Here is a 22,036-nt window from a genome sequence, read left to right as displayed (position 1 = left end):
CTTAATGAGGAATCTCTTCACAAGGATGATATATATAACTGGAACAAGGTATTCTTCTAACCTGTGGAATACAGGTGAGTCAAAGCAAACATTTGCAGTCAGCAGAATTGTATGAGCTGTTGTTTAGAAGCTGTACAACCTGGTATCTCTGAAGTGCTTGTTCTGATAGCAAAAAGAAAGCTGTTAATATAAGATGTACTTCTAATGCCACCTTTTCTATTGTGTATTTTTATTAGAATTTTAAGTTTCAAGTGTAGAAATAGCATGTAGAAGGTAGCTTTATGATACCTCGTGTTATTTGTTCTTAAGGAGCTGGAAGAGTCAAATCTGTACGAAATTACTCAAAAATGTATTCTTGACATCCTCTTTCATGTGCTGATGCAGGATATTGGCTGGTGATATTGAACTCAGTGAGACTGTAGTGTAATCTTTTTGTATACAATGGAGAATTTCAAAATGTGGATGAATGAGATGTAAAAACAGCTTGATTTTTGCTACAAGGTCACTTGGTATCCTCAGACAAAAACCTTTTAGAATTGGTTTGTCTAAATGAACAGTAGTTGTTCAGATGATGATCATAAGCTGGCTAATATTCTAATTCAGACAGGAATTTGTGGAAGACTTAGAATAAAGTTTGAATGTGTTTTATCAAGGTAAATTGAATGAGCAGTCCAGTGGTGAACATAGGAATATGACATCAGTCTTGAGAAAAGTGGAAAGAAGGCTGAAGCAAGACTAGGTGAAGATACTGCTTTATGTAATGATTCACTTTTGCTTTACTTTTTGTGAAGCAAAAGGCTTTTATCATCTCAAAGATAGTCTTAAACTGAACCAATGTAATTCACTGTGTAAGTTAAAAAGCTCAGAGTGCTGTTGGTGTAAATTTTTGTTTGGTTTCAGGGGCTGTGTGTTGATCCCACCTATTTGGTATAAATGGCTGCAAAGAAAGGATGTATTTATGATTTACTGAGTAGGTCATGAAATGGTCTTAGGGGGAAACATTGGAATAAATTCAGCTCAGATTGGAGATCTGAGAATGATGCACTGGGATAGAGGGTTTTGATCTAGTAACCAAGAGGAGAGACTGTGCTGCAGCCACCTCAGCAGCCTTCAAGTCACTAGAAGGGGGTGTGAGAACACCTCGAGGGAGCTGGGAGCACCAGGGTAGGAACCAGGACAGGAATCCATGGAGTGCTGGGGGAAACATTCCTTCTGTAAACGGGGCTCCATGGGGAGGAGCTGGGGCTGTTTTCAAGTGAAACATCATTAAAGAGGAAGGTGAGGGAAAATTGATTGTAGTCATGAAAAATGTGCAGTTTCAAATCCAGACTTCTTGCAGCTCAGTAGATATTGAAACTCTTGGATTTAGTTACATGAACAAGACTCAGACTGGATGTGGTGTATATAGAACAGCTCATGGAATATTAATGTTAGTGAGGATATCTAAGCATTAGGATAAATTACTAGAGCTGCAAGCTGAGACTCCTTGTTTTGTTCCTAAGGGAAAAACTTTCTCTGCAGCCAGCTTCACTACTTATACACTACATACTGCTCAACATGGCTCTTGTAAAAAACTATTTGCACCATGTGAAATATTTCAGAAGAGTTATCTTTGCTTTGTAGGGCTTTTTAGGGAGTAGAGTTAGCCCAGGTCCCTTGGATCCAGCCTCTGGAGATTTGGAATTACCATTGCTTCCAAAAGGGAATCTGGCATCTCATTTCAGGGTAAATTTCTGTGACTAACAATCCAAAAAAATACTCATTTTTGAGTCTTCATGTATAAGAATCTATAGCTATTTAATTTGTCACTTTAGATATTATTGTACAGAAATTATTCTGAATGCTTTTAAAATTATGCTTAGTTGTGTCTTTGGGAAGTTCTGTAGAAAGTGATTGGTTCCTGTTATGTCTGAAAAGTAGTGCTTTTTAGCACTAAAAAGAACAAATTGAAAAAACATTTGTTGTCCTGCCTTGTTTGGGCTATTCTCAAGACATTAATTCCTTTCCCAACTTGGGGTTAACTTTCACTGGGACTTCCAGCACGTTCAGAGGTCACCTCTGCATGCAGTGACTTTTTATTCCATATTCTGTCAGGCAGCAGGGCTAACTCATCTCAGCAGTGCCTTCATATGCTGGGGTTTCATATTCAGCAGTGCCTTCATTTCATCACAGCTGTTTTCCAGGGTAGAGTTTTTGGATCTTCTTGCAATGGACTGGAATACAAGCATCTTCAATGGTAGAATAAGACATAATAAAAATCATGATAATTCCACAAATAGTGTATTCATCCCCTTTGCAAGGGGACTGGTAATAAATGTCCAGATAATCATGACTCAGTTAAAGTTCTTATTTATTAACATATTTCAATGAAAGAGGTTTTAAGCTTCAAACTTATCCTGGGCTTTCTCCATGTGCCTGCCTATGGGGTTTGAGGAAGTGCTGAGTTTCATATCCTTGCCAGGTGTTTTAGGAGCTTGAGAGATTTTTGTGACAACTTGTAAATGGGATGGAGTGTGAAAAAGGGAATTTCTGTTCTTTTAAGCTGTGAGATTGGTGCTCAGACTGGGTAGGGGAGATCTAAATCATGCACATCTGTTATGGTGTGGAGCTCTGGTGCATCACACCCGTCTCAGTCATCAAAGGAAAGAGAAATCTGAGCTGAGTCTCTTCCTTGCTAGGCCACTGTAGTTTCCTTTTGTTCAGCAGCTGCTTCCCTTGGAAGTTTTCTACTTTAAAATAATTAATGGTTTTCCCAGGTGTACATTATTCCTCCTGCTGACCTTATTTCTGTTTCTTGGCATGGAGTCCATTGAATTGTCTCTCTGGATGGATTTGCTGTCCTTCCTCATTTGGATATGATTTCCTGGATATCATTGCTGACATCTGAAAAAAAAAAGCCTTAATCACTTAATTGCCCTTAGAAGGGCAGGAACAAATGGCAGAACTAGTATTTTATATAAACATAAGTGGAAAATATCTGAAGAAGCCTTATAGATGTTTGAAAAAAATCCAAATACTGCATTTTAAAACCTTGGAAAATGCTTATGAAGATGTTGTGAGATCTCTCAATCAGCTTTATTTCATTTCCTGTTTGTTGTAATGAGCTTTACTGCAGGACCACAGGCTGAAGAGTGTCAACAACATTAGTACCTTTTTGCTGTTTAGAGCACATTTTCTGTGTATCTGTGCTATTGTTTTCCCCTGAAGCACACAAAAGTGTGTTGTGATGGTTCTAGCAGAGCCTTGTTCCAGTATTTCTGCTGGTTTGGAATCCAAAGGCTGGCTGGTAAGGGATAAGGCTGCAGAACAGGGATCCAGGCTATGCAGGGACACTGTGTTCTGTGAACTGTGAGCAAATGCCTTAATCATATTTTTAAGTTTCCAAAATCCAAATTATAGTCTTCCCTTCTGTCCCCTGCATATAGATGCGGTTTTTCTACCTTTTTATCCTGATTTTATTAATGTAAAGGGGGAATGCATTACATCTTTGCTGAATTTGTCTAGGCTGGAGCCTGGGAACAGAAACCAGTCCAGGATGTTCCCATGGACAATAGAAGGATGTGAATCTTTGTCATTAATGCTTGACAGTACTTTATTAATTAACTGTTTTGTCTTTAGTGACTATAAGATTCTCCTCACATGAAACTTTTTGTAATTTTATAGTTTGTCGTGGAACTACTTAATTTTCAATGTTACATGGTGTCAGTTCTGTCTTCTAAAGACAGAAATAGAAAAGATTATAGTATACATGTCTAGCACTTGGAACACCTGATCTGAACCTCAGACTTATTTTAAAGATGTGGAAAAGGATATTATTAGTATTTCAGAAACTTATTGTATGTAAAATGGGAACTTAAATTTTGATCTTCACTAATTATAAAGTTTAGGTAAGACTTTCTATTTTAAGCATCTTAGACTTTAGATTGTAGTCAGAGTGTTTAATTTTTGCTCTTTGGGAGAAGCAGAGCTGTAATATTTGTTCCACGTGTGAAGTGTTAATGTGAAAGAAAATAGCAATTACTTTCTTTAGAATAGGAAGGCCTTCAGAATTTAATGTGCTTTTGAATTTTTTAAAAAATCTTTTTGGGGAAAAAAGTCTTTTTAGGACATGATATTGAGGGGCTGGAGCGTGTCCAAGGAAGGGAGTGGAGCTGGGGAAGGGCTGGAGCACCAGGAGAGGCTGAGGGAGCTGGGAAAGGGGCTCAGCCTGGAGAAAAGGAGGCTCATGGGGAACCTCCTGGCTCTGCACAACTCCCTGACAGGAGGGGACAGCTGGGGAGGTTGGGCTCTGCTCCAGAGAGCAGGGACAGAAGGAGAAATGGCCTCAAGCTGAGCCAGCAAGGTTCAGGTTGGATATTGGGAAAATTCCTCCTGGAAAGGTTTGCCCAGCCCTGGCACAGCTGCCCAGGACAGTGGTGGGGGAGTCCCCACCCTGTAGGGATTTAAAAGCCCTGTGAATGTGACACCTGGGGACATGGGTCAGTGGTGGCCTTGGCAGTGCTGGATTAACAGTTGGACTTGATCTGAAAGGACTTTTCCAGCATTAATGATTCTGTGATTCTGTGAGTGGACATTTCTGCATACAAGGAGCAGGTTATTTGTTGAAGGCCCTGATAATCAGAGAAGGCCATTGATGAGGTCTGTACAGGGAAGTCAGAGCACATCTTCAGGACTTTCTAATGAAAACAGAAAAAATACTCTTAAATTTCTGAATTTCTAAATTGACCTCTAGGTTAGTGAAAGCTATTTAAAAAAAGGTTATTGCTACGGACATATTTTAATTAGTAATTAGATCAATATTTATCAAAACATACAGGCAGAGGAGTCAGCCAGAGTTAGAACAGTAGATGAGATTGTGCTTTTCACTTTCCACATAGGGGCTCAATATCCTTTCTTTTCCAGGATGAGTTTTAACCAGGATCTCTCATTACATTTGTACATAACTGTAGAAGCTTTTGTTTCCCATGCTTACCTGATCTAGAGGGCAGAGAAAAGAAAATCATCTGTCTGTAAAGAAGAAATAGTAGTGCAAAGTTAGCTGATTCCACAGGGTTGAGGGAGGGCTATTTTTCCTTAGTGATAATTTTGAACACCACTGATTGTGTTTTGCTTCTTGATACTGTAGAAAGAATCCAAATTGATTGGGACCCAAACTACTTGTTGTTGGCAAGATGTGCTTTAGGCTTGAAGTGATCCTGTTTAGCCCCAGTACAGCTGCCTTTCTGCACATAAAACTTTCCTGGGCTTTCTTTGTATATGCGATCATTTCTCAGTGTTCCAAACTCTGATTACTCTCAACCCTCCCCATGCTTGTGCTTGGTGATGGAGTTACTTTGCAGTTGTGACCCAGAAGAAATCACTGCCAAAGATAACCATCCCCACGGTGGTAATCAGGTGTTAAGGTTCCCTTTCCCTTCAACCTCAAACTGCAAACTCATTTCCTTTAACTGTAATTTGGGATCTCTCTGTTATCCTGAAAGCCCCATCCTGGATGTCAGTATTGTGATAGTACTTTTTTGAGAAAAAGCAGTGGGGTATTTTTCTACACCAAGTAGAAGTTGTGTAGGAATATACAGTGTGAAAAGGTTGTGAATTGTTACTCTGCTTTTTTGCTCAGTCTTCATCTTTCTATTAAGGTTTTAATCCTCTGTACATAGCACGGTTCAGATTATTTTCTTTTAGACTGAAATTTTCTCTTCCATATGAATTTTCCTCTAAAAATACTTGTGTTTGCAGGTTGCTGTATTTACTCCAGCAAGAGAGCTCAAGCACAGAGCTGAGAACAGAATGTGCAGTGGTCCTGGGCAGCCTTGCCATGGGGACAGAGAACAATGTCAAATCCCTCCTAGACTGCCATATTATCCCAGCCTTATTGCAAGGTACTCCTCCCTTCATGGATCTGTGTTAGTAAATGTTCCTAAAGTACCAGAAGAAACAAAGATAATGAGACTGAATGGTTGCTTTGCCCGTATTTGTAGGATTGCTATCGCCAGATTTGAAGTTTATTGAAGCTTGCCTGCGATGTCTCCGTACCATTTTCATCAGCCCTGTAACTCCAGAGGATCTGCTGTACACAGTAAGTTGTAAGCAGATTATTATGTCTTTTTAAAGGCTATAGAGAGGGTGGGAGTGAAAAAATCTTGTTGTCTGAAGTAGTAACAAGGCCTTGTTTGAGCACCAGCGTTAACACTTCTCACCTACCTTTGAGGTATTTGGCACCCCTAGCATTTATGGCTGGTTTGATATGAGCTGGTCACCAAGGTAGCCCACTGATAAAGAAAACTCCTACATGTTCAGACTTGCGTGCAATCTTAAGGAGGAAAAACTGTCTCTAAATGGTATTTAGAGGTGCTGTTATCAGAGCTATGCTGGCAACAGTTACTTTCTGGAAGTTTTATGCAACATTGTCCTCCCTCTCCAGATGCTTGCTCACTTTTTGTACTTCCAGTGGAAGAGCTTCACCTCAAAAATGTCTCTGCTCCTAGCTGGTACATGTGTGATTTGCATTTAAGTGACAGGAGGATAGAAAATGTGCCTCTCCAGTTGCTGTAATCCTGAGTTTGTCCTGGGGCATGTGCCAGCAGGGCTGCTGGTGCTGGCCCTGGTTAGGTGAGTGGGCAGAGCCCTCTCTGAAGGTACTGCTGTCTCTGGGGTTTGCCCAAACCCAGGCACAGCCCCTTCTTGGGAAGGAGGAGCAAGGAGAATTTAGCTGTTTCCTTTGTCCCAGTGTAAGGGGTAAGGTGAGCCATGGAATGAAAGCTGTAGAGGACCAGCAATCTCTTCCTGCACAGAAAATAGGAACATTGCCTCAGTCTGGGGGAGGTCACAGAGCAGCTCCAGCTTCTGAGAGTAACTAGGTGCCCACAATGAGAACCACTCTGGTCCCGCTCATAGGGAGCTGTTGCTTGCTGGGGAAACAGGGCTCAACTGGCCTCTCATGTCACACTTTCTCTACAGTTCAGCTGTTAATAGTCAACAGATTTTCTTCATGTTTTTTTGTCTTGTTGTTACACGCTGCTGCAATGTCTGTTTTGTTCTCTATTCCTTTTTCCAGATGCAGGTATGCAAGCTTCTTGTTTTCTATGGACTCAATCTTACCATGCACCTATTCTGAAATTCATCTGCCAGTTAGTCCATCTCAGGAAGTCAGCTTTCATTTAGTGTATGTAGACAATCAGCCAGCTTTGTCCTCCACTGTTCACTGCCTTTTTCCAGGTGTTTGGTGATTGTTCAGCATGGAAAACCTCAATGCATATTGTATGTGTGAACACCAAAGGCACCTCTCCAGAGTGACCCAAGGGCTTCCTCTTTGTGTCTTTCTTTGGCTTCACTCCATGCTCCCAGATTCCTCCAAATCAGCCTCTAAGAGTTGATAACTGCAGAGGGATCTGTTTGCTGCTCTCAGCATCCAGAGAGGGGTTTAAGATGATTGTCTCCATTAACAATCCGTATCTCTTCCTGGGGATCAGTGCTCAATAGGGAATTTTAATTGCTTCCTATATGGAGGAGAGATTTCATGTCTTGAAGGGAAAGGAAGGGGTTGAGTATGGGCAGGAATGGGAAAGAACCACTGTTAGCATTAACATGGGAACAATATGCCCAAGAGACTGAATTTGGTTTTTCATGCTTTACTTTCTTGGCTGCAGAGCAATGACATCAACTGCTCCCCCAGTCCTCCTTCAGGTAAATGGAATATCCTGGAATTAACCATAACTACAGGAAATGATCATCTGGTGAGGGGTCTTTGCTCCTTAGTTCACCTGTAAAACCCATTTTCCCATTTCCCATTACAGTTACACACCTTGAAGTTAAGTATTTTATGATTATGCTTAAAGTCCTATTTCTGGAAATCCTATTTTTTTTCCTTCTCTTGTGGGAATACCCAAAGCCATGCTTTGAAAAGTACTGAATAAAGATCCTTTGAAAAGATGTTTTTCTTATCTCTTGGAAGGTACAGCCCCAGCCCACACTGCTGCAGGCTGTGTTTCACAAGGCAGCAGTTGAGACATTGGCTTTGCAATTAAAGAAGTAATTATGGGCCTAATGAACACTTCATGCTAGACATTCCAACACTGAGAACAACAGGAAGAGTTCAAAGTTCCCGTTTAGCCAGCCTGCTCCCTCTTTGTTTCTGGTCCCAGCAGCTCTGAGGAGACTGTTACCCTCTCTATATAGCTGCAGCATTTGAAGTCTCTCAAGTTCTGCCCTTTTCAGGTCCTGTTTTGAAAGGCAGGAGACCAAGTTTGTCAATGGCTTTTCATTCCTGTCTAGCAGTTCTGGAAAAAACTTCTGAAAAGTTGGATCTTGAGTTGTATCTAACATGGAAGCTTTCCCAGAATTTTTTCATGGTTTGACTGCAGAGAGAGGATGCTCTCTCGATCTTTGGGCAGGACTGTTTCCAAGACAAGGTGTTAGGAGTTAGCTTAACATCTCCAAGAGTGTTGCAGTCATTCTAGAGGTTTCAGAAGACTTCCCAGTTAAAATCCAGGATATACAAGTGTTTTAAAGAGAGCTGCTTAAAACATTCCTTTCTGTTTCTAACAGGTGCACATGATCCACAGTAACCAGAATATTTCTCCCAGCAGAAATGCTGGGTGTCAGAACTACAGCTTTCCTCTTGAGCCTTTCCTTATGGACAGAAGCCTGAAGGATAAACTGCTGACTGTTTTGTATTATTAATTATGTTCAGTTCCAAGGATAAAATAGCTCTTCAGAGGTGTAAACATTTGGGCAGTTTCCTATAGGAACTTAGGGTTTGTACTGAGAAAATGTGCATGTTCATCCATCCATTGAGCTGGATGAACACTGAGCTCTCAGAAAGGGCAGGTTTTTAGGGACTGGTGCTGTGCTGTGACACCAAGTATCCATACCTGTTGTGCCAGAGGAATCCTTGATAATGGAGGCTTCCTGCACAGGCAGGGTGCAGTCTTTGTTGCTAAGACCCATTTAGTGACCATGCTGCACTTGGAAATGAGGACTGACATGGAGTCAGGGGAAGATACCTGTTGAGGTGCAGGCATATGTTCAGACTTCTTTAAATTCCAAGATTATTGTCCATGTGAACCAGTCAGCTCACCATATCTGGATGTGTTTTGGGTTGATGAGTAGATGGAAGCCCTAAGGCAAATCCAGATTGACCAAGATCCTGTATACTTCAACTCCTGTTAAGTTATTGAAAACAAAAGAATGAATTTAGTGGTAGAAAATGTTTCCAGCCCATGAAAGCATTCTGCATGTTTCCTGACAGATGCTCTCAGTTGTGATTCCATTTTTCTTCCTCAGTGGGACCCAGATAGAATTCCAGTGGGTACTCCCTGTTTGTGGCTGCTGTGCTGGCCTTGCAGGAGGAAGTGCATTCCCTGCTGGGAGTTCTGTCCTTGCAGGAGTTTGGAGAGTGAAGGTGCTGCAGCAGGATGACTGTCCTGTTGAGACAATGAGGAATCAGTTTGAGAAGTTTCAGTCTCTAGAAATGACGAGTGAAAGGCATTCCTGCTTCCTGGGCAGGTTTGGGATGGAAAACCTGACATCACCTGGTATTGGCCAGGCTTGGTAAAGGGGAGGAGGTGCAGCTGAGAGGATCAGTGTATCTTACACTGATTAATAACCAGGTGTTTAATGAGCAATGAACCCACACTGCCAAGTGTACACTTGCTTCACCACAGCTCAGTAATCCACAGTTCCTAAGGAAGGAATCTGGGTCAGTCCCTCATGCTTTATTCCTTCTTTTCTTCTGACTGTTTGTGCTGGCCGAGCCAGGAGCAAAGCTGAATATTCTCCTGTCCAAACTCCTTCCTAAAAATGAGAGTTGTAAAAGAACCAATTCTAGCCTTTAGAGCTTGAATTCGAGTTGTTTGGATGGATAGAAGCATTTCAGTTCTCTGACTTGGGAAGAAGAATAGCAACCCTCAATTAAAAACAAATGTTTTAAGAATAGGTCTTCACAATTTTTTTGGTAGTGTTAAAAAATAATATGAAGAATTTAGTTATTGGCATCTAAGCAGGTAAATGTAACTGTTAATTCTCTGAGTTCTGTTTGTATGTACAATAATTTTGTTACAATATATGTGATATTGAGGTATTTGTCCTAAGTTGCTTGAAACTACTTTGTTAGCAGACAACATTTTAATGAGTTTGTGAATCTCGTTTTATCTGTAGCTTATGAGTGTAGGCTCAGTCTCTGTAGGGTTACTGGGAGGATCCTGTGTTGCTTAGGAATCAATACTGAATAAAATTTGAATTATGTAGCCTCACATTGACACCTAATCACTATTCACCTTCAGTTGGAAGTCAATTATGTCCATACATCCCTTTGTTCTTTCTAGGTTCTTTTCTGATCAACATGCCAAAATTATTTTACAAGTTGGATATTTTAGCAGAATTGTAGAGTAGATTGAACAGTTTTCTTACAAACATATTAAGGAAGCACTCTTGGAACTTTTCAAGAGTTTTTAGCCTTTTCATACTCACAACACCTCAGATTTGATAGAACATAATGAGAAGGTATATAAAAGATATCTATAAAGAATTGCTTCTTAAATGTATAGTCCAGAATAGCTAATAATAAACTTTTTTGTGTATTGGCAGAATTTCAGGGGACTGTCAGTGTGTTGTTTTCAAGGATTCATTAACTCTTATATGTACAACGACATTGTTGGGGTCACAGAGGTAATTGGGAAATAAAACTATTCATAACCAGTGTGTCTGTCTGCAGGTACAGTCACTGAACAGTCAGGCTGGGGGTGCTTTCAGTGCTGTCACAGGAGCAGAGGTGCAACAAGGTTTTGCTCTAATTTCAATTCCCCTCTCTCTTAATCAGAGAATTATAATTGCTCATTGTGCAGGTAAAACAGAGTCTGACTTAGATTTTTCAGGCCAATAAAGCACATGTGCTTTGGAAAGGAAAGCTCCCTCAATCCTTCCCTTTGCTCAGCTCCCTTTATCTCATGAGAGTAATTTAGTTTACCCCTTTCCAAAACTAAAATACCTATTGTTTCTTTTCATATCAGCATAGTTCCTGCCACTAAAACATGCTGGTAAAAGTAACTGAAAGCTTTGGAACATTATAGTTTTTTAACTCATCACAGAGGTAAATAACTGGATGTACTTGCACAAGAGAACTTGCCACAGAATCATAGACAAGTTTGGGTTGCAAGGGGCTTTAAAGATGATCTCATTCCAACCCCCTGCCTTGGCTTAGGGAACCTTCCACTGGAGTATAAGTGTTTTCCTGTGCTGATTTATTTGGGATTCTCTGTCACTAGTGTCACACACACTGACAGTGTCTACAGTGTGTGACTGCAAGACAAAGGACATGGTGACTCTCCATTAATCAGTTCAGGGGACTGTGCCCTGTCCAGGCTGGCACTGTGTTCCCTCCCTGTTCCCTTGGACTCAGAGCTGGGAGAAGAGCTAAGTCAGCCACACTGGTGGTGAGACAACACTAGGGCAACTCCTGGCCTAATGCCTGTCTGTGGCCATGTTTGATTTTGGTATGTTTTTCACCCCATTCTTTTATTGGTTTTGTCCCAAATATTCTGGAGGCAAATTGCAGAAGTTTTATTCCTGTTATTCCTGTTTATTCCAATTGCACTGACCTTTTATTTCTTTTCCGTGGGCATTTAGCTCAGAACTGTCACTCATGCCTTCAACTTGTAATGAACTGCTTTTAATGGTTTTGCAAGTTTCTGTGGAAGGGAGAACAGTGAGTGCAGAATCAGGAGTGCTCCTTTAAGTGACAAACTGCAAAGAAGCTGTGCTGAAATCCAGTGTTAACACTATTCTTTTCTCACTTGTTTGCAGGATTCTTCAGTGATCTCCCACCTCATGGGACTGCTCAGTAGGTCTCGATACACACAAGAGTACATATGTCAGATCTTCTCCCACTGCTGCAAAGTAAGAAAGACAATTCATGTTCTCTGTGTAGCCTGTGTTTCTGCCCTGTGAGAGCTGTGTGTGTGTGCTGCCTTTTATAACAGGAATTTTGGGCCTGTAATGACTGGACTGGTACTGCTCTGCATTTGCTGCAGATTTTTTGGGGTCAGTATATGCTGCTCTGCAGTACTAGAAAATATGCAAATATAGGGGTTTTATAGGCTTTGACTGCTAAACAAAGCCAGCAGTCTGAGCAAGTATCAGTCTTCATTTTTAGCACTACAAATCTTGGAACACTTGTAGTTTTCATCTGAAAGTCTCAGGATAGTGTGAGCATCTCTTTGGAGAGGCTGTGCAGCTGTTTGCAGCTGTTTTCACCTGTTTTAAACACAGAGACTGTTCTCTAAGAGGTGCTGTTGGTTAAGAGGAGAAGAAATGCTATTCTTAGCTGAACTCTATCAATTACAGGTTCATCCAGATACATGTTCATTCCTGCTATGTAATGCAGTTCTGTTGATAGGAGAAAACTGATGTAAAACCAGCAACAACCCCACCCCAAACATAGTTTTGTCTTTCCCTTCCCCCACTCCAAATTTCCACACAGCACTGGTTTTTATTGTTGCAGTTTTTTGGGAGTTAGTGTACCAGTTATACAATAACTGTATCAAAGTAATTCAGAGTAGGAAATGAGCTTTTTACAGTGTTGTTCCCTTTTAGTAACAGTTTAAAACTAAAGGATCACAGATTTTGTGCTAACAAAGGAGAAAGTCCCTAAGTTTATGAATTTGTAAGTATTTACCTTGAAAAATATCTTTCTACCTTATCACTTACAATGAGTCCTCTGGAGCTGTGAATTATTCCTTTGTTAAGTATCTGTATTCTTCTTCATTGACTGTTATTTATGTACACTCATCCCATTGCATTTCTTCTGCTGAGTGAAGTTGAGGACTGAAAACAGTCCATTTAGTGGGATATAGAGATAGAATTCAGCTGCTAATATATAGGGAACTGTTTAAAGAAAACACGTAGACCAAATCCTACACTGGACCATGGAAGTGCACATATATACCTAATAGTGGAAAAAAAGTTGGTATTTTAGGAACAAAAAAGCACCTCCTGTTTAAGTGTCTCTTGAAAGTCTCCTTAACAGGCTGAGGAGCTCAAACAGGTAAAAAATCAGACATGTTAGCCTAGGAGAAAAATAACCCAAGAGGAATTATAGGATGATAGAAGAGTCAGTTTATCCAGTCAGGGTTGGCTCTGGGAATATATGCCTTGTTAGCTGAGAGAGAACAGAAAGCAGTTATTGTCATTTTTTTTTAAAAGAGTTATTTCCTTCCAGCTCCAGCAAGTCCTGGTGACTTGCATATCTGAAATGTTTACAGCACAAATGTTCAGTGACTTCACAAGTGAGGAAGGTCTTCTGAACTCATCATTCTGTTTTAAGTGCCTCCTCCACACCCAAAATCTTTCTCAAATTTTACAGTGAATGTCTGGAAAAAATCTGGTTTTTGGAAAGAAGTTGTTGGCTGGGTAAACAGAGAGAAACTAGGCTGCAGAAGGAAGACAGGGTGGTGGGTATGAGTGTTAGGAAATGGTTGCATTTGTACAATAAACAGCTGCATAACAAAGAAAAATATTTGAAGTTGAGTACACAGATCATCACAAATGTTAAATTGATCAAGAACTCATTCTCTTGCCCAGGCAAATGCAGCTGTTCAGCAGAAATCTGAAATGTCTGCTTCCTTCTATTTTGTTTAGTTTTGGGGTTTCACATTTATAATGTCAATTATTGTATTTTCAGACAGAACAAAACACATCTAATACAATGAAGACAAATTTGCAGGGGATTTTCTCCCTTCAGTGAATAGGCAAAGTACATCCTTATAATTAAATATTAAGTAAATATACATATATATATATATATATATATATATATATATATATATATACTGAAAGTTTCACTATTCCCTGCATTTTAAATGAAGACTATCTTCCTCCAAAAGGCCCTGAGAGAGCCTTTCTTACTTTTTTTTCCTGAAGCATAACCTTTGTATTTAGGTAAGGCTTAGCATATGTTCAAGAGGCACTGATGCTTTTATTTCTTTTTCCCCATCTCAGTAGATGTATTAATTGAAGTAATAGTGACTTACCACAGCTCCTGCCTCCTTGTCCCTGCGCTGTTCTCAGCTCACATCTGATGTAGCCATTTCTTTCTCTGCCTTTCCAGCATCTTTTGTTGACTTCTCAGGTTTCTGCCTTTCTCTCTCCTGTTTCCCTGGAAAGCTCAGACCAGTTCTCTAGAGCTAGGAAATCCATCCATTGGGTTCCTAGCATATTGCTGCTGGTTTTTGCTTTTGCTGCTCTCTTTTACTGCTTGTCCCTGCACCATTAGAGTTAAAATTAATGGCAGGGGAGCATTGCCCCTGGAGAAGAGCCATCCTGAGCAAGGGAAAGTGTTGATTTACAGGGGAGCAGATACAGTTCTTAACATACAGGGCCAGGATTCTATCAGCGTAGAAGCAAATAAGGAAACTGAAATCAGGCTGGTGTACCTGTGATGTAAAAACACAAGTCAAAATTTACTTTTTAAGAGTCTCAGTTCATTTGTTTTCTGAGCAAGTGGTGTGAGCAGGTAGAATTTACTGTTTTAATGGTCAAACTAGAGAGGTAAGGTACATGTTTGGAAACACATGTTGTATGAATAATTTAAAAAAATACTTCTGGAACTTATACAGAGACGTCATGACTTTCAAATATCAGTAAAAATGTCACTGCCAGCTGAAAATCAGTTGTGTCTGGGAAGGGTCCAGGATAAAGCCTGTAGTCCAGGCAGCTTCCCTCAGGCCTTCTCTTGGGTGACCTTAGGCTGCTGCTGCATCCCTGCCCCAAGGGACAAAGGCAATTAGGTACCTGCTTGTCATTGTGGAATGAGTTGTTACATGGTGCTACCCTAATGTTTCCTTGAAAATTGGTGTTTTATGATGGAAAATTGTGCAAGAAGTGATGTCTGTTCCTGAAATGTATCAGTCATTTGTATTTGGAGAACAAGATCACTGTCAGAGGAGTGGAACTGTCACTGCACCAAGGTGGAACAAAACCAGGCAGCCTTGCTGTTAAACTGGGGCCTGAACTGCTTGGAAATGCTTCATTCATATTCTCAAGTTTTCACCTTTGTATTTGCAGCTGTCCCTCTTTATGTATTAATGCTTACTTGGTTGTGCTGGTTGGTGTGTGCAAACACAGCATGTACAGATTAAATATTTCCAGTTGTGCAACTCAGATACACCCAGGTGTCACCTCTGTACAGGCATCTGTCCTGCTTGCACAGAATCTGCCACCTGCATCCCATGGAGGAATCACTAATACTTGGGGATTACTAAATCTAGGGCAGTATGATTTCTTTTACTTTAAACTCACTCATTTTTTTCACGTATTTCAATATCTGTTCTTCAGCTCCAACACTGGCATAGCTGCGGCTTTAACTCATTGCCTCAGCCACTTCTGTGTGCCAATGTAAGTGGTTTTCCTCCTTCAACCATGCTGTTTTAATTGCATTTTTTGGTAGAAAGCTCTTGGTGGCAGTAGCAGCTGAAGCATCTCTTAAAGCACCAGATATGTTACATCTGAAAGTAATTTTATGCTTTTTTCTTAGAGGTAAGAGATAACTCTAAAAATCTTTTGACTGCAAGAGGAATCTGATTTCAGCTGTATCTCAGATTCGAAGATAATGTGTCACTGATGCCTGTCAGGGTGTAAGAGGTGCCATAAATTCAGCTGGGTTTGAAGAGATGAAGGAAGGGACTTTCTTCGCTTGCAGATTAGTCAAGGAAATGCATGGAGGGATGATAAATGCTGTGGCATCCTATAAGCTGAATTTAAATGTGCATGACCTGTGCTTAATGCACAGATGACCAGAGCTATGAACAAACTTTCAAAGAGAAGTTTGCAGGTCACAGATCAGCTTTGGCAGGAGACTGCTTAGGGCTTGCAGGTATTGAGATTTCATGTTGTTTTTTCAACCTCATCAAACTACAGAAGTTCTGAGACCTTTGTCCTGCAAAATTTAGTATTTGTGTTTAATTCCAAAGGCTGCTTTGGAAAAAATACTGACATATCAGCCATTGCCAACTTAGATCTTGAAGTCAGTAAATAGGTGATGGCTGGCCAGATTTATGGCCAAATATGCTTGAATAAAATAATAAATAATAAAAAATTGGAGGAAAGTGTTAATCTCCTTTCAAAGCACTGTCACTCTGTCTGGAACCAGTTTTAGAAGAAATCCCTTCCCTTCTGCAGTTAGAATTGTCAAAAATGCTTAGTATCAAGAGTGAAGAAGACATTAGTGACTGGTGATCTTTTATGTGATTTGTAGAGAAAATCAGGAGCTTTCAGTTGTTTCCAGTAGGAAGAGTAGAAGCAGAAGTTCTCTGTCCATGTTTCTTCATTTGTGAGAACTAATGTCATTGCCTATTGAAGGAGAGAGTGGAAATAATTACCAGAAAAGGACAAATGCTATAAAAATATGACTTGAAGTTGTTTATGTTAAAAAAAAAAAATGTTATGCCAGCTGATTACAAAATAAATGTTAGGAAATGTATCTTAAATATTTAACATTGAATTGCAGATAGTGGAAACCTCTGTTTTAAAAACCCTGTGTTATGTTTCCTTTGAAGGGTCCAGATCACCAGACAATCTTATTTAACTATGGAGCTGTTCAGAACATCGCACATCTGTTGGTCTCCACCTCCAACAAAGTAAGACATTACAACTACTCTGTTTAACATCTGTTTGTGAAAGGAATTCAAATGGAGATTCCAAATCTCATGTCTGTGCCTGTGAAACCAAAGCTGTAAACAGGTTCCATGTATATTTGTAGAATAACAGTTTCTTTCACTTGTCATATTCTATCAAAACCAGAGCTATTGACTGTAAAGTTAAAGCAGCAATAATGAAAACAGGGCTACCTAGCATTGCTCCAAAGAGGAATAGGCACTTGGCAACCCAAGTGATCTAATTTGTTAAACAATAAATGAGAATAAGAAGTTAAGCTGAAGAGAAGCAAATGTGGTCTGTCCTAAAAAGGAAGTCATACCTGTAAAAATAGATGGTTGTGGAATATGTGGAGGCCACCAGCTGCCCATGTGTTGTGTTCCCTCAATTCCTGAGTCTCAGCTCCCTTCTCTGTTATGTGCTGGAAAGTCCACCCTGGGCCATCTGAAAACACCCCCTCAGAGGACAAGCATCACACTCTACCTGTAACTTGGTGGCCAGGAGGGTCAGCTCCTTCTCAGTGCTTCCACTTGAGAAGACACACACACAGTTTAAATATGTGCAGCTGTAGAAGGGCAAGTCAAAGACTAATTTCTGCACTAATGTAGGTTATGTGATCTGGGAAGATGATAATGGTTCATCTTCCCTGTGTTAAAAAAGAAGCCAGAAAGATTTCAGAAACTAGGCAACCATGAAACATTGATTAAATCAAAACTGAAGAAGGAGGAGCCAAGATGAAGAAATTTGTCCATTCTTTTCATCCAGGTGTTACCTGAGGCTGTGTAATAGCAGTAAAACCTACGGTGTATGTTTGTTTTAAGATTAGTTTGGAATCACTTCCAAACTAATGGAGGCTGGATTGTTCTCTTTAGACATTTTATTAAGCCCACTTTAAACGATTCTGAAATAAGAATCTCAAGGGTACATATTTCTGATTCCCTAAAGTACTTATGAGTCCTAAAAAGTTAAAGTACTATTGTTATATGCTGCTATTATTCTGTTCTTGCACATTTGTGAGGCATTACAGATAAGACCAGTATTTCCTGTTCAGTTCCCAAGTTTTAACGTTGTGGGTTTTCTTCACAGAGTTTACAATATCCCCTACAGAAGGATAGTTCCAACAGATGACTAAAGTCAGGGTGTGAGTTAGATGTTTCCATCTGCCTTTTAATCTTCATCTCCATTTCTTGTTGATTATCCAGCACTGTTTTCTACAAGCCTCTCCAGCAGTATAGCTCAGTTTTGCTTTGAAGTCAGTGTTATTATTTAATATTGTTATGTTTTTACACAGGTCCGAATGCAGGCACTGAAATGCTTCTCAGTTCTAGCCTTTGAAAACCCCCAGGTATCCATGACTCTGGTCAATGGTGAGTGCAGTGCTGCTGCTGCTGGTTTGATGCTCACTTTTTGTCTGGCTGAATGAGACTGACTTGGAGCTCTCTCTCTTTGCAGTGTCTGTTGATGGAGAATTGTTACCACAGATTTTTGTGAAGATGTTACAAAGGGACAAGCCCATTGAAATGCAGCTCACGTCAGCCAAATGGTAATTGTCTTCAGGAACTGGGGAAATGGCAGGGAGATTAATCCTTACTGTTCAACTGCTCCCTTCTTCCTTGTTCCAAAGTAACATGGGATGTAAAATCTTAGGAATAATTAGAGATACTGTTTGCGTTATCTGAATCCTTGAACAAGTGGCTCTCACCCCATTTTGTAATGTAACTTTCACTCTTTGCTGTACATAAACAGGGAGAAGTATTGCTGGGCAGCAGTTTTGTGAGGAATGTGTTCAGCCATATGAGTTTTCACATGTGTCTTGGATTTTATAAGTTTTGCTTTGGATAGGCAGAGCACAGTCCTGAACTATCATCCTTGGTGGCTGTGCTGTGCTGGAGACTGTGCACCAAGATAATGGGAGAGCAGAGTTAGTCTCTCTACCCAACTCTTTTGTTTAAAACAGATTATTCTTCAGCCTTCATGTGCTCATACAGCAGAATTAATGTTATTAATTAATTTTGTACTTCAGCTTTCCCTGCTGGTGTGGGCACATTTGTGTGTTCGTATTCATAATGACTTCCTGGAAGATGAGACCCAGTTCCATAATAGCAGCACCCTGGTTATGCTCACTTCATAAGCTGGGATTTAGGACCCTTTTCATTTTCTTGTGTGGATAGCAGTGAAATAAATCACGCCAGGGGCTAAAGAGATGAAATCATCCATTGTTGTAAACAACTAAAATGAAGTTTAACTCAGGAGTTTGGTTGCTGATGCTTTGTTTGATTATTCTTTTAGTTTTTGATGGCTTTTCTTGGCAAGGAGGTGTGAATTCTCTGAATCCACCAAAAAACTTCATAGCCACTTGTGTCAGTACTAATCTCTTGATTCTAGATGAGGAACAGGTGGGGTAGGTAGGATCTGTGACTCTCTGCTCATGCTGCCAGGTTGTGATACCCTAACATTCATGAAAGCAGTCCCAGTGATGTCCATGTGTATGCGGGGGCTCTTGGGTGATCCCACTCCATGTAGGAGGTATGTCTTGGGACCTCCCAGCCTCCCTTCCAACCACAATTGGCCCAATTTGGCCCAGTCTGGTTTTGCTGGTTTTGTTAGGCAATTCTTAGTGAAAAAGGCAAGTTAAATTTAGTTGCACTGTAGCAGTCTCAAGATCTATGTGTTTCTTTGAGAAGTCAGACAATACATAGAGAATTATATACTTAAGAGTGTATTTTACTAGTCTTGAGATACAAAGCAGTTGAAAAGACATAAAGGCAGGCTGGAGTTAAAAGAATTGTTCTGAGATGGCATTCCCAGGTCTACTGGTATTCTTTGCTGGTTGAAGGAGCTGGGTACACAACTCATCTTTTACTGTTGTTTGATGGCTCAGCTTTCTTTGAAAGCATGAAAGAAAGTGATGTGGTGAAAAGCAGCAAAAGCAAATTGCAGGGAAATGGCAGACAAACCAATATCTTGAATTTCAGATTGAATTTCTAATTAGTCCACAGGCACTCATCCTTCTTAAGGCTCTCAGTTTTACAGCAGTCCTGGAGTTTGCAGAGTCCAGGTTTTTCTTCTGTAGGTCTTTCTTCTCTAGGTCCATCCCCTACCTGGTTGCCTCCAAGTCAGACTCTCTCTTCCTATTTCCTAATGAGTATAGTAGGTGAAATTGTCACAGATCACCTTTTTTTCCACTTGTAAATTAGATTTCACTCTTACCTTACCAGCTTCAATCAGTTAATCTGCAGTTCCTCTGATTTATCATTAGACTCCTTGGAATACAGATCTAGAACAGCTTTTTCCTTTTAACCTTGTCTAAAATTTCTCTTTGCATCCAGACTGGCATGCAAGACTACTTTAAGGAATTCCTATTTCCCCTCAACAATTGAACTATACTTGGAGACTCAAGGAAGTAAAAATTTCAATCCTATTGATTGAAATGGAGCAAAGATCCTTGCCTTGAGCAGCAGTGTTGGGACAGAGGGAAGAGCAGGATGGCCCTTGGGAGAGTGCTGTGCAGCTACAAGTGGAGCAGTAACCTTTCCTGCTAAAATCACCAGCATTGCTTCCAGCTAAGCCAAGCCTATGTTACCTGAAGTCAAAAATTACTTGCTTTCATGACTGAAATAGAGCTACTTTGCCTGGCAAATAGGGTCTCACCACACTAAATGGCAGCTGCAGGATGGGTGCTTTCCTCCTCATAATGAAGGTGTGAAAATGCAGTTGTCAACTGCAAGGCTTGGGCAGTAAAAGTTTAGCAGATGATCTCTGTGCTAACATTTAAGTCTTACCTCTTACTTTCTGAGAAATAATTTATTAAGAGTTCAGATTGTGGGATTTTTAGCTGTGGCTGTAGTCAGAACAAGCATCAGTGTTGTTGTCTCGAAGAGGTGAAATAATTCACTCTGGGCCCTTGGAAGGAGCTCAGGGTTGTGGTGAAACACACCATGGTTGTATGAGCATATTGCTGCTCCTCAGCTGAGCAGTTCTGATTGACCCTGAGTAGAACTTCAGCCTCTCCAACTGAGGGTACAAACATGTCAGTTTTAAGTTACCTCTACTGAAATGCAGTTGTTTTTTAACCTCCGCTGTGGCATGGTTAAAAACAAGTTCCAATGGTTAGTTCAGAAGCTAAAACAAGAGATACTGGTGCACAGCAGTTCCCCTCCAGCTCCATTCCACTGCCTTGTGGCAGAGCAGGTAAAAACAAAACCACTTCAAAGTAAAACACTTTTTTGGTGAGTGAACTGTTTTGCATTTCTGGTAGTTTGGGGCACTTTACCAGTACATTAACAAAGAACTTGGAATTTGTCTGATGCTGTGTGCTGGTGAGACCTTGTGGTTGTCATATCCACTGTGAGCTGTTGTCTAATAAGAACAAATGCTGACTTGGTGTAGTGTCAGAGCCTTGGCTGGGTTCATTGTTAGTGAGGGTGTGCTAGTTCCTGCAGAGTGTGAAACCTTGCCAGTGGACAGGCAGCACAGCAGTTCCACCTCTGCTGGGCTGGGTGTCTGTGCCTGAGCTGTCAGGCTGTGTTCCTGTGCTGGTTCTCTCCTGGTGGCTGCACACCCCAGGGGCAGGTACTTACAGGAATATCTGAGTGTATTGCACCTTTTTGTTAGTGCAGGTTGTTCCTTTTGGGTTTGGGGCTGTCAGGGTGCTCGTGTGACCCTTGGGGGCTGCTGTGTGCTCTGTGTATTGATCAGTGCTCCAGCAAGGGTCCTGCATTGCAAACCTGCCTCCAAGTGCACCTGTAGGAGTTTGTATGCCCAAGCCTAGTAAGCTCTGATATATTTAAATCCAACACAGGGGATGATGTTTCATTAGGACAGGTGTTCTGCAGCAGCTGAAGTGCATCAAAGCTGTGGGAGGTGACTGTGTCTTGTGTTGTTGCAGCCTTACTTCCATGTGCAGAGCCGGAGCAATACGGACGGACGATCCCTGCATCGTTCTGAAGGTGAGCTGTGTCCTGCTTCAACCACTTAGTAAATACAGAATAATTATTTTTGTTCTAGCCATAGCAGCTCTTTAAACAGTTCTCTGTTCAAGAGATTTTCTCATGTGGGTCTATCCTTGTTTTATTTTCTCGTATAAAAGGTAGCACTGAATGTGCTAAATATTGCAAAGCACCAACAGCAGCATTTTTTTCGTCATGGAAGCTGCTTCAGCACAAATCCATGTTTGAGGCTCTGGAATTAAATGTGTAGTAGTACTTGAGAATAGACAAAAGAGGGAGGGGAGAAGGAAGGCACAGAACCTTTGCCTTGTTCAAACCACCCCGGTGATTCCTCCTCCAGGAACTCATACTTGCAAGATAACTCAGTGCCCCTGTGGTTAATCCAGGCACAAATCCTTTGACCTCTGCTGAACTAAAGTGATGGCCCCTTTAGCATTCAGGAT

General features: G+C 40.7%; 1 protein-coding gene across 6 annotated transcripts in view; it reads left to right on the top strand.

Moving 5' to 3' along the window:
• The window catches only part of ARMC8 (armadillo repeat containing 8), a 60,668-nt gene that overhangs the window by 19,937 nt on the left and 18,695 nt on the right, over positions 1-22,036 (top strand). For 5 of the 6 annotated variants that reach the window (XM_033068766.1, XM_033068761.1, XM_033068765.1 and 2 more), the window contains 8 exons: positions 5,737-5,879; positions 5,979-6,076; positions 11,800-11,892; positions 15,328-15,387; positions 16,548-16,628; positions 17,936-18,011; positions 18,097-18,187; positions 21,533-21,593. In XM_033068766.1, the coding sequence (XP_032924657.1) occupies positions 5,737-5,879; positions 5,979-6,076; positions 11,800-11,892; positions 15,328-15,387; positions 16,548-16,628; positions 17,936-18,011; positions 18,097-18,187; positions 21,533-21,593 (703 nt within the window). The remainder of the gene's footprint in view (positions 1-5,736; positions 5,880-5,978; positions 6,077-11,799; positions 11,893-15,327; positions 15,388-16,547; positions 16,629-17,935; positions 18,012-18,096; positions 18,188-21,532; positions 21,594-22,036) is intronic. The other variant, XM_033068762.1, reaches the window with a different exon arrangement.

The sequence above is a fragment of the Catharus ustulatus genome, chromosome 10 (assembly GCF_009819885.2).
Source record: "Catharus ustulatus isolate bCatUst1 chromosome 10, bCatUst1.pri.v2, whole genome shotgun sequence".
NCBI classification, from domain to species: Eukaryota; Metazoa; Chordata; class Aves; order Passeriformes; family Turdidae; genus Catharus; species Catharus ustulatus.
Note: the sequence above shows the minus strand (reverse complement) of the source record. Positions and strands in the feature narration are given on the sequence as shown.